The sequence below is a fragment of the Aspergillus pseudodeflectus genome, assembly GCF_044049435.1.
Source record: "Aspergillus pseudodeflectus strain CBS 756.74 chromosome Unknown BJX68scaffold_15, whole genome shotgun sequence".
Classification (NCBI taxonomy): domain Eukaryota; kingdom Fungi; phylum Ascomycota; class Eurotiomycetes; order Eurotiales; family Aspergillaceae; genus Aspergillus; species Aspergillus pseudodeflectus.
In genome coordinates, this window is record NW_027263791.1 from 170329 (window position 1) to 181940 (window position 11612).

Here is an 11612-nt window from a genome sequence, read left to right on the forward strand (position 1 = left end):
TATCCTCTACTCGAACCCCTCTTCAGTCAACTTCCAGTCATTGGTTTGTAAACTCGTAGTAAAGAGTATGTAGCCCATTTGAATTTATCGATTATATAGACTCTAGAACCATGCCATGACCATAAAACTCAAACATTCATAAACACCTTGAAGAACAAAACCAACGACGAGAAAAAGGATTTGAACAAATGAACACCGATCCCATTTCATAACCAAGTCGACAAAAAAAATTCAATTCGAGCGTTTAGCCCACCACCCTGTACCTCGCTGCCCCATTTCACACCTATACCTGTCCTGTCACTGTCTACTCTGCCTCATACCAGATGGAGGAAGTGTGCCAGACAGTTGGCAAGAAGATATCTCAATAATCAACGCGTATGTAGTGTATCAACTCAAATCGAACGATTCGCAAAAAAGTATGTAGGGAAAAAAAGAATTTAAAGAATTCAGAATGTACTTCATCAATGCCCATGCCGTGCGTGCCGTAAGTAGATAGGAGAACGTGAATGCCAGCTTAGCCTGAGATTTATCTCGCAGCTTGACCAACGCGGCCATAGGGGTTGGGTGCTGGGATGCCTGCTCGGCGCTTGGATTGCGGCTTGGGTCTCGAGAGGGTGTATCTGTTACTTTTGTTAGTTACCGTTTCCAATGGGGAGATTAGGTCAGTGGAGAAGGGGCTGGGCGTACTTAGCAAAAGCTCTTGAAAGAGCCTTCTTGCAGCTGATCTTCTGGCTTCCGATGAACGAGTCGACAGTGACAGCAATGGCGCGATCGATATCCTGGGCGGAGCAGTACTCCGACAGACGCATCTTGCAGAACGCTTCCGCGATACGCATGATGGCTTCGAGGTGACGGACGGTAATCGGGTAGGCGCCCGTGGCTAGGGACTCGCGACGCATGTCAGCGAAGAGGCGGGCGACCTTGTCCTGGTCGATCTGGTAGAGTTTCGGGTGGCAGTGCTCGCGGGCGTAGAGGATGTACTTTCGGAGAAGCTCCTGCGGGATTTCGCCCTCTTTCTCTTCGTCCTCCTTGTCCTTTGCTGCGTCGCGGGCTTCGGCTTCCTCGGGGCGGAGTGGGAGACGGGCGCCGTCGTCGTCGACGCGGTAGCCCTCTTCGTCGATGCGCTCGCCGTCGGCGTTGATGAGGTTGCCGTGTTCGTCGCGCATGGGTTTCGTGGGGTTTGCGCGGTGATGGGATTCAATGACGAAGCTGGCGAGGCGCTCATCTTCGCTGGGGTCAACGAGATCGCGGACTACGCAGAGGATATCGAAACGGGAGAGAATGGGTTCGGTGAGTTGGACGTTTTGAGAGAAGGGGGCGCTGCTGTTGTAGCGGCCGCCGATAGGGTTGGCGGCGGCGACGACGGCACAACGGGCTTGCAGGGTTGTCACGATACCGGCCTTGGAGATGGAGATGGTCTGTTGTTCCATGGCTTCGTGGATAGATGTGCGGTCTTGGTCGTTCATCTTGTCGAATTCGTCAATGAGGCAGGTACCGCGGTCTGCTAACACAAGGGCACCTCCTTCCAGCGTCCATTCGCTAGTTAGAGGGTCGCGGCGGACGCTGGCTGTCAGACCGACGGCACTGGCTCCTTGACCGGTGGCAAAGACTGCACGGTGCGCGGACTTCTCGACGTACTTAAGGATTTGAGACTTGGCGGTACCAGGGTCACCGAGAAGGAGGACGTTGATATCTCCACGGATGGACATCTTTCCCTGCGCTTCCTTTCGGACTCCGCCAAACAAAGAGAGAGCAACAGCCGTCTTGACGTCTTGGTGGCCATAGATACTGGGGGCGATTGAGCGGATGATCTTCTCGACAATATCAGGATCGCGAGACAGGTTGCGGATCTCACGCTCATCTTCTTCCGTCAAGTGGAAACCAGCCTGCTGGTCGTGCGACTTGACGACGTGGTTAGCTTCGATGATGGTGGCGAAGACGGGGAATCCGTTTTTGTTGTTGAGCTGCGCATCATAGCTGTTGCGGTAGATACCCGTTACCTCAATCTCGTCACCCGGCTTGGCTGTGTCGATAAGATCCGCAAGCAGGATGACCTCTCGCTGTCTGGGAAGACGACCAGCAGGCACGGATCCGGGAGATTCTTGTAACGTCAACTTCTGGTAGTTCCGGTAGACTGTCTTCTCCGAGTTGACGGTAAAAGGCCCCCTGGACTGACAGTTCTGGCAGTACGAGATCTTGACTTCAGAAGCGCTCTCTTGCTGGAAGGGACCCAGCGTGATGTTGCACTTTCCGCAGATGAACATGACATACTTGAGCTGTGGGAAGACACCCGTCCGGCGGGTGACGACTCCATTAACACGGACAAGGCAGTTCAAATGCGACTGGCGGAGTTGGCGGAGAGTGTAAACGATTGGCAGATCAGTAATCCGGACGTGGATCTCGTTGTGAATATCGTGGTATTGCGGGTAGTGGAACAAGGTGACATCTAGGGCGACCTGGTCGAAGACCTTGAGAACCTCAGTGGGTTCGTTGGCAAGGAAGTAGCCGAGGACGGCTTTGGTGCTGCTCAGATGGCTGTATGAGACCTCAAGAGAGGCGGAGTTGACCTCACCGAGCGTCTTGATTTTGTTTCCGTAAACCGAGCTACCGGTGCGGTCGGTAAACTCTGTCAGGAAGGCTTTGAACTCTCGATAAATAGAGCGAAGCACTTGGGGCTGTGTCACCCAATCTGTAATGTTAGAAGACTTGATATCGACCAATTCTTCCAAGCTCAGTTCTTCGAGTCCATCGTCGACCATCTCAATATCATCGCGGTCTTCATCGTAGTGGTGCCTTCGGCGGCGTGGCTGTGTAGTCAGGTCGATGTCGCCATCTTCGTCATCTTGGATGAAAGCCGCAGGCATCCGACGGCGCCGCGCCAGTTCACGGTCTCGCCTATCCAAGCGAGCATCTAGTTCGCGACGCGCACCAATATCAAGCTCTTCCTGATCCTCGTCATCATCAATGTATCTTCCGCTGTACCGGTCATCCTTCTGGCTCCGGTAATCTCTGTCAAATGTGTCGCCAAAAAGATCAATTCCATCCTCATCTTCTGCCATCTCCTCGATATCGTCAATGTCTAGTTCTGCTTCCTCATCTCGCTCATCTTCGTCGTCGAAAGGCAGCATAGGAGGGGAGGAAGGGGGAGCTAGTTAATGTCAGTTAGGGCCATCCATATTTGGGTTTGATAAACTCACGGCTTGAGGGAGGAACCACGGATGAAGCATCATCATCGGGCTCTCTGGATCTCTTACGCCGACCTAGGTTTCCTAGGCCGCGGTTCGCAGCGGTTGTGCTAGGACGGAGGGGTGAACTGGCATACAGTTAGTGAAAAGCGATGATTGAGGAAAAGCAAGTATAGGTAGATGGTAGGTCATACCTCATTGTGTCTGTGTCTGTGTTGTAGTGCTAAGTCACTATGAAAAATGCACAAAGTGAAGCAATTGGCACTGTCAAAGCTGTTTTTTCCGCTGGCTGAGGAGAGATCGAAAGAAGGGAGCAACTTTGCTTGGCGTTGTGGAATCGCGGTCAAGACGCGTCAAGACGCGACGGAACGCGTTTTGTCAATTATACCTGATTTGGACATATCTCTTTTCGCCACACTTGAACCAGGTTTGCTACGATGTGAACCACAGAATCGATAACCTATGTAATACTTTCATGATCCACAGGAAGAGTGGCAGGGCTTGTACCTTTTTCTCTGTTTGGTGTGCTTGTTACATTCCTACGGAAACTTCAAGCTGAACAACACTGGACCCGCCGTTGAAGCCCACATTGTCTGTGATTGAGATCAGAATCCTCTGACTTTCAGTCTTTCAGATAATAATTTCAGTAGACTAAGCAACCAACCTATCAAGTACAGTCAAAGTGGTGGCGAGCAACAGCGTTAAGAGACAGAGGTGCAAACAGGACAAACACTTAAAGTGCCTCGCGTCACCGCGTTACCGACGAGTTGACCAAGGGATCAAGGTTCGTGCAAACCATCCATCAAACATCCAGCTCTCTCTTCAAGGAAATCGCCCGTACTCTTAGGTTGAATTCGCAGTCACATTGCGACCACTGTTGAGAAATATGAGCGGTCCTGAGAACACCGAACCATCGACGATGGCGTCCGGACGGAACGGACATGGCATTGAGCGCCGTCCCAGCTGCAGCTCCCAGAACTCTCAGACTGCTAAGGAGTGAGTGATCAATTTGCCATTACACATAGGGCGCATTGACACATGCTGCGCCCATATGATCGTTGATCCTAATACGTTGTCACTTGCAGGTTCATTGAATCTCAGATGCGCCTGGAGGCCGATGCCCGCGAAGTCCTTCCCTATGTACGCCGCCTTCCTACGTTCGCCGCAACAGAATAACACTAATGCCTGCAGTCCTTCAACTCGTGTACACAGAACCTGGGCCCCCTACGGCAAAGTCTCTTCGCCTGCCTAACCTGCAATCCACCCCCCGCGACACCCGATGCGCCCTTCACTGCGGCCGGCGTGTGTTATTCCTGCTCTATCTCCTGCCATGGCGAGCACACGCTTGTCGAACTCTTCAACAAACGCAACTTTGTTTGCGACTGCGGAACGACTCGAATCACTTCATCCACCCCGTGCACCCTCCGATCCGATTCGAAGACTGGCGCAAAAGGTGCTCGGTCAGAGGAGCCGCACCCCGGCAATCGATACAATGATAACTTCAAGAACAAGTTTTGCGGCTGTGGCGAGGACTATAATGCGGATGAGGAAAAGGGCACCATGTTTCAGTGTCTTGGCCTAGGAACAGTCGAGACTGGTGGCTGTGGTGAAGACTGGTGGCATCCAGAATGTCTTATCGGTCTCCCACGCGACTGGTACAAGAATTCAAAGAAGACGGAGAAGGCTGAAAACACTGAGAACGGTAACCACATTGAACAAGAGGAGGAAGAGGGTGAATTACCACTTCCTCCAAACTTCCCTGCTGAGGATGACTTCGAAACCTTCCTGTGCTACAAGTGCGTCGAGTCCAATCCTTGGCTGAAGAAATACGCTGGGACACCAGGATTCCTTCCTCCCGTTCTCAAGGACGGAGGGCTACAGACGGTAGTGAAGGACGAGAACCCACCCGCCGCGGAGCCTCCAGCAGCCTCTCCAGAGGAGCAGTCCATCAACAGCCCCAAGAAACGCAAGGCAGAGGACGATGATGAAGACAGCAACAACACCGAGCCCGCCTCAAAACGACCTAAAGAAGAAACCTCAGACACAACAGTACCACCCACCTCCGAAACACCCCAGATCACCCCAGAAAAGAAACACAAGCACGAATCACTCCCAACAACTACCCCCTCAGCCCCCTTCTCCCTCTTCTTCAAAGACTCCGACTTCCGCGAGCACTTCTGCCGCTGCCCCTCCTGCTACCCCAACCTCGCCCCGCACCCGCAACTCCGCGAAGAAGAAGAGACCTACGAACCACCTCTCTCAGAGGACGGTGACGGCGACGGTGCGAGAAGCACAGGGACCGGAAGCCTCCTCGACCGCGGCGAGGCAGCGCTCTCCAACGTCGATAGAGTCCGCGCTATCGAGGGCGCAATGGTTTACAATCATCTCCGCGATAAAGTAAAAGAGTTTCTCAAGCCCTTCGCAGAGAGTGGCACGGCTGTCGGAGCGGACGATATCAAGGCTTACTTTGAGAAGCTGAGGGGGGATGAGCAACATATTAAGGATGCAGCTGGGAGGGCTTCGGCGTCAGGGAGTGGAGGTGGTGATGGTGGGGATGGTGGGGATGATGGGAGGAGGGAGCAGAGCGGTATGTGGTCTTAGTATCTATTTGTGTTCTTTCCAGACGTATGGCTGACATGGACTAGGTTACTGAGATGTGATTGACACTCTATTGACGGCCTTGGTTGATTCTCGATGCTTGAACGAACCTTAAATTAATCATGATGAATTTCTAAGCAAGGCGCAGCATAATTTCACATATTAATGAAAATCTGGTTGGATAATACCCCATATCTGACTACTTCCTTCGCCTTCAGCACGCGTCCTCAATTTAGGCGCATCTACAGTACTGGTAGCTTCCCAAACAGCCAGATCAACCAGACAAGGCAAGGAACTCGAGATATCCCCAACATTATGTAGGTCAGAACAAATCAATGCGAATGTCTGAAGCTAGAGATGTATCGGTTTCAGTAGGATTGACGCGGCCGGGTTATTCGTAGTGTGTAATGGTAATATGTTACCGATTGCTCTATGTCTAGCCCTTCGAGTACCTCCAGGATACTGCTTAAGAGATGGGAAATGGTTGACATACAAACACATATGAACATCGGAATAAGAATAAACAAACTCCAACAGAAAGTGACAAACTCCGGAACCAAAATGCTAAGCCATAAACATTCCAGGCTCACAACTCCGTATGCAAAAAGCCAATGCCGTTATTGCGGGTAGACTGTGGACGACACACCCGGTATGTAATCGATAACCGCTCCTTGATCACTCCTTCATCCGCTTTGTCGCCCGCCCCATTAGGCTATCATCAGGGAGACCACTCCGCTTCGTCCCAGGGAGGCTTCCGGTCCGGATATCGTTATCGTCCTGGGTAACGCGGCGGTGCGGGTATTTACCCTCGAATCCTTCAAAGCAGTTGGCGGGTATCGGTCCGCCATTCTTGAAGTACGGATGCTCTAGGGCTTCGCTTGCGGTTATGCGTTTCGTCGGGTCGTATTCGAGTAGCCGTGATAGTAGATCGTAGCCGTCCTCTCCGGGTGTCCCCACGCTAGAGGCGGCTGAGTATCCGCCATTCTTCAGACAGTTCTGGTACCAGCTTTCTAGGTTTGACGATTTGCTGAAGTGGTTGGGCCCGCGAGTCGCTGTCAAAGAGTGGAGCTGGGAGAATTCCGGCATTGCGGCGAGTCCAGGCCAATTCTCTCTGTTTGGTAAGCCCATGATGTCGATGATCTTCATCATTTGGTTGCGCTGGAATGGGACGGTCTTTTTACTATCCATTTTGGCTTCTTCTCCCTTGAAGATCGGCCGCAGCGAGAGCAGCTCAGCAAAGATGCAGCCAACGGCCCACAAATCGACGGCGGGCGTATAATGTCGACTGCCCATTAGTAGTTCGGGGGCACGGTACCATATCGTAACAACCACCTTGTCACCCGAGAAGAGCGAATTCAAAGGTTTGTAGAATAAGCGGGCAAGCCCTAAATCTCCAACGCGGATGGCGCCACTTGATGTCACCAAGATGTTCGCCGGCTTCAGGTCTCGGTGCAAGACCCAATTCGTATGGAGGTATAATAAGCCGTTAAGGAGTTGGAAGAGAATTGACCTCACCATGGACGCCGGAATAGGGTGCCTTTGCGGCTGAGTGTGATGGTGAATTATCTGAAGCAAGTCATGTTCCGTATATTCGAAAACCATGAAGATACACTTGTCTTCCAGGATAATCTCCGCCAGTTGCACTACGTTAGCATGGTCGAGTTCCGAACAGAGAGCCATCTCTCGGATGGCCGACTGTGACAGCCCTGTATACTGGACAATTTCACCCTCCTTGTCAGGCTTGAATCTATACAGCAAGTCAGTACTCGATACACAGAAGAGACAAGTGTGCTAACTTTTTGATGGCAAATTCGCCTTTCTGGCCATTTTTACCAAGGGCCTTGTACACTCGACCATAGGTACCACTACTAATAAAGCCGACGATGTGGTATCTATCCCGCACACGGACCTTACTGGTATATCCAGATCCATTTGGTCTCCTCGAGCTTATATTCTCTTTACGTGAGAGCCGCGTTAGCATCATGTAATCCAAGTAGCTTGCAACTCGAGAGACAAAAGGCGTCCATCAACAACTTGGGGCCAGACGAAATAAATGCAGAAAAATGGTTGGCGGCAAAAAAGCAATGCAGAACAAAATTGGGTGCCTCTCGATGGCATGCGAGAGTACGAGGGAAAGCCATTACCACGTGGATAAAACCCGCCGAGAGAGTTGAAGAACGGGAAATTCCTCCCAAGCATGATGAAAGAACAACAGGTATATTATTTGTTGCAACCCGAAAATAACCGTTCAAGAGTTTTAGAGGACATGTATAAGACAGAAAACGGTAGGGACCTCCTCAATCTGTGGACATGCTGATGGGGCCCAAGCAACGAGGGAACCGGTGGCAAGAAAAGAATAATGTGCCCAGAGATAAGAGGGCTAATGAAAGTGGGTGTGAAAGGGGCAAAAGTAATAATAATAATAATAATAATAATCGGTATTACCCTCAACAGTAGCCTGCAGGCTCCTTTTTAGGGACAGACTCTGGCTGACGGTGGCCGCTGCGGGCCTGGTAGTTGCAGTTAATGGACCGGATGATGAGGGCGGGTTTGTCAGACTCATGGAGAGAGCACAGGAAAAGTGGCAGGCTGGAAATTGGTGGAGGTGGAGGCAGCCGGTGGTCAGCTATCAATCAGAGCCGAGCGGGCAACTCGCGGCACATGGAAGCACAGTGAAGACGGAAAACAACGCGGAGCAACTGCGAGCCCACTAAAACATATTATTCAATCGATGCGGGAGGAGTAATTCGAATGATGATGATTGATGGACTGAAGGTGGGAGTTGCGAGAAGCGCCCACGATGGTTGGCGGTCGTTGAGCATACGCGTATCCCGTAACTATGCGCATCTCTGGGACGGTTAGTCAGCCAGTATATGTACTCCCGAGTAAGCCAGATCAAATATCAACACGCTACCGCGGTTCGGTCAGAGATACGACAGTGGGCATCAAATGAGTGTCTCAGACACAGCGTTAAACTGACTGGAATGAAACACGTTTCTTGCAAAATTGACCAGGTCCGAAAGGTGCAGGTGTGCAGTATGTGCTGTACGGAGTTACTGCACAAGTGGTTGCGATACAGGCCCCTGATAAGCGGACTTAGTAATCCCGACACGAAGTCCCTCGGAGTTCGAACGTCATCCCAACGCTCGCTCATGAGCTGATCCCTGTTGTACGCGGACATATTCAGTATTCAACAAGCCGACATCCAAATATCAATGGGCATGATTAGGCGCTCATAACGCAGAAAATTTCCGACATCATGGCGTCTGGTGATATCGCTCGGTCGAAGGTCACCCCATACCTGATCTACTTGGTGTTCATCACGACGCTGGGTCCACTACAGTTCGGCTACCATCTGGTGAGTATACGATCAACAATGTGGTCTATGGCCTGATCTTTTTTTTCTAACAAGACGTCACGACAGGCTGAGCTTAATGCACCCCAGTCTGTCATCACCTGCGAACGGAAGAGCATCCATACGTCCACGTCCCGTATATCCGAGGGCCTACCGCAATGTATTCCTATGAGCCCCTCGCAGTTTGGCCTGGTTTCGTCCATATACACCCTTGGAGGTCTTTTGGGGGCCCTTCTGGCCGGCCCAGTCTCGACGAAGCACGGCCGCCTGTTTGCTCTGCGCGCGACGACCATTTTCTTCATTCTGGGACCAGTGGCTGAAACACTTGCGCCCAATATTCCTGTGCTAGGCCTTGGTAGAATGCTGTCAGGAGTCGGCTCGGGTGCTTCTATCGTTGTTGGCCCGATTTACATCTCAGAAATAGCGCCGCCGAATTCGAAGGGGTTCTTTGGGGCTTTTACGCAGGTCATGACCAATGTTGGTATCCTGATCACGCAGACACTCGGCTACTTCCTTAGCGAAGGCAGTAAGTGGAGAATTATACTGGCGGTCGCTGGTATAATCGGGGGTTTGGAGCTTTTTGGTCTCACTCTGGTTCCAGAAAGCCCGATTTGGCTCGCTGACCACCAGAAGGAGGATGTAGCCAAGCGCGTACTCCAGCGGATCCGCGGGATAGACGCCGATATTCACGGTGAACTTGCAGGCTCAAGCGGATCTACAAGGTCTGAAGACGAGGCTGGAGAAGAGCAATCACTGCTTTCACCTCCGTCAAACAACCTGCCTCCCAAACAACCTCCGGTGACAATGGGGCAGGTCTTTACGGACCCTTACTATCGCCCGGCTATCATTGCCGTTGTAGGGATCATGATTGCACAACAGTTTACAGGGATCAATAGTATCATCATGTACAGTGTCTCGCTCCTGCAGAGCATTCTACCCACCACGGCAGCCCTTCTTTCTGTGGTGATATCTGCCATCAACCTCATCATGACCCTGGCTTGCTCGCCGCTACCCGACAAGATCGGTCGAAAATCCTGCCTTCTACTCAGCATCACTGGTATGGGCTCTACTTCTACCCTACTGGCTCTGGGAATCTATTTCAACGTGAAAGCTCTGTCCGCCGTCGCTGTTCTACTCTTTGTCGCTTCCTTTGCGGTTGGGGTAGGGCCTGTACCATTTATTTTGGCCTCGGAGTTGGTTGGTCCGGAGGCTGTCGGAGCAACTCAGAGCTGGGCCCTGGCAGCCAACTGGATCTCAACCTTTATTGTTGCACAGTTTTTCCCCATGCTTAATGATGCTTTGGGCGGTCGGGGTAAGATTTATTGGCTATTTGCAGCAATGGCCGGGATCTTTGCAGGTTTCATTTACTGGCGGGTGCCTGAGACAAAAGGCAAGGATGGTGTGGACGAGGTCTGGGGTCGGGAGGATCAGCGAAGGAGAGACTGATTGACCTGAGTTCTCCGATTTCAAGGGAAATCCGTGCAATGCACTTTGCCCACGCCTTGCCCAGCTGGCAATCCGTTTCTTCTTCCTGTTTCTGTGGTTTCTACTAGTAGTAATATGCTGTAATCTAGTGTCACCGGTCGGACCGAGGGACGTCATTTTCACAGCATTAAAACCGACGTCGACACGCAGCAGCCCTAACTCCAAGTCAAGCCAACGCCAGGCGAACAAAGGACAGGTGGGACATGATATGCTCGAGGAGCTCGACATGCGGGGACAAATTAGATGGAGTATGGATGGCGAACTTCATTTGGGTACGATATACGATCGCAGTGGGATGACCATCCAGGGATGACAGTGCAAGCAAGGAGCTAACTATAGCTTTGTTCATTCGTCCATCAGTGATAAAGCAGACGTGGGGTAGAACCTTACGACATACTTAGCCACACTGCCTAGGTTCGGCGCTGCCATAGGATTGCATCATGGCACTCGTGCTTCCTCGATTCCCGTTGTCTATATACTTGTAAAGTTCCTTGGGGTGGTCAGACAACTAGATCACCAACACTCAGACAATGAACGCTCGGATGAGCCACGGCCTTGAGGGTGTATCTGGGACAACACCTCCCCAGTCTAGTCGCCTGTGGCACATGCGCTGAGACATGACAAGACCTGCACATAAGTCACTACTTGCTAGTCCTCTTGGTAAATACTACTCTACTATCATTTATCTCGTAGTTATCATCACCAAGTAACCGAGTTCCCCGCTGGCGGAGATGAGGGGCAATCTGTTGCGGGATTTCCATGACGACACACATGCTCCTGTCGCTTGCGTCGTCCATTCTTACTCCTCAAAACAGTGTCTTGGTGGGGGCGAATTATATCACAGGCAAAGAGGGTCCTGTAAGCCTGAGGATGCAGATACTTGCTGGCTGTATGCTCTCTAGCCACACCTCTGCTTCTCGGCAGAATAGGCAGCCGCTTCTTGCACCGTCCTGGAGTCTTGGTGGGGTTGTCGGTGGATCAGCGCCAGC

At 51.7% G+C, this 11612-nt stretch overlaps 4 protein-coding genes across 4 annotated transcripts; 2 read left to right on the top strand and 2 right to left on the bottom strand.

The window, feature by feature from the left end:
- Positions 1-36: 36 nt before the first annotated feature.
- BJX68DRAFT_274968 (MCM DNA helicase complex subunit MCM2) lies at positions 37-3468 on the bottom strand. Its single transcript, XM_071047752.1, has 4 exons — positions 3380-3468; positions 3198-3313; positions 688-3148; positions 37-620 (listed from the first exon to the last, which is right to left on the bottom strand). Exons 1-4 carry the CDS (start codon positions 3382-3384, stop codon positions 527-529), a joined length of 2676 nt encoding a protein of 891 aa, XP_070900437.1. The 5' UTR covers positions 3385-3468; the 3' UTR covers positions 37-526.
- A 603-nt stretch (positions 3469-4071) lies between these two features.
- Positions 4072-5786, top strand: BJX68DRAFT_265502 (putative metaphase-anaphase transition protein (Mlo2); the record flags this gene model as incomplete). Its single annotated transcript, XM_071045266.1, has 3 exons — positions 4072-4181; positions 4271-4325; positions 4377-5786. 3 exons carry the CDS (start codon positions 4072-4074, stop codon positions 5784-5786), a joined length of 1575 nt encoding a protein of 524 aa, XP_070900438.1.
- Positions 5787-6458: 672 nt separating this feature from the next.
- On the bottom strand, positions 6459-7764 carry ssn3 (cyclin-dependent serine/threonine protein kinase SSN3; the record flags this gene model as incomplete). Its single annotated transcript, XM_071045267.1, has 2 exons — positions 6459-7530; positions 7580-7764. The coding sequence occupies 2 exons, from the start codon at positions 7762-7764 to the stop codon at positions 6459-6461; spliced, it is 1257 nt and encodes a 418-aa protein (XP_070900439.1).
- A 1190-nt stretch (positions 7765-8954) lies between these two features.
- On the top strand, positions 8955-11282 carry BJX68DRAFT_234372 (putative MFS glucose transporter). The gene is made up of 2 exons (XM_071039740.1): positions 8955-9141; positions 9208-11282. The coding sequence occupies exons 1-2, from the start codon at positions 9043-9045 to the stop codon at positions 10582-10584; spliced, it is 1476 nt and encodes a 491-aa protein (XP_070900440.1). The 5' UTR covers positions 8955-9042; the 3' UTR covers positions 10585-11282.
- The last annotated feature ends 330 nt before the right edge of the window (positions 11283-11612 follow it).

Excerpts from the sequence above, each read along its gene's own strand:
- BJX68DRAFT_274968 (XM_071047752.1), bottom strand. Across the intron at positions 3,149-3,197 it reads CGTGGTTCCTCCCTCAAGCC|CTCCCCCTTCCTCCCCTCCT; the intron begins GTGAGTTTATCA and ends GACATTAACTAG. Across the intron at positions 621-687 it reads CTTTCAAGAGCTTTTGCTAA|ATACACCCTCTCGAGACCCA; the intron begins GTACGCCCAGCC and ends CAAAAGTAACAG.
- BJX68DRAFT_234372 (XM_071039740.1), top strand. The coding sequence starts at position 9,043 with ATGGCGTCTGGTGATATCGCTCGGTCGAAGGTCACCCCATACCTGATC. Across the intron at positions 9,142-9,207 it reads TACAGTTCGGCTACCATCTG|GCTGAGCTTAATGCACCCCA; the intron begins GTGAGTATACGA and ends ACGTCACGACAG.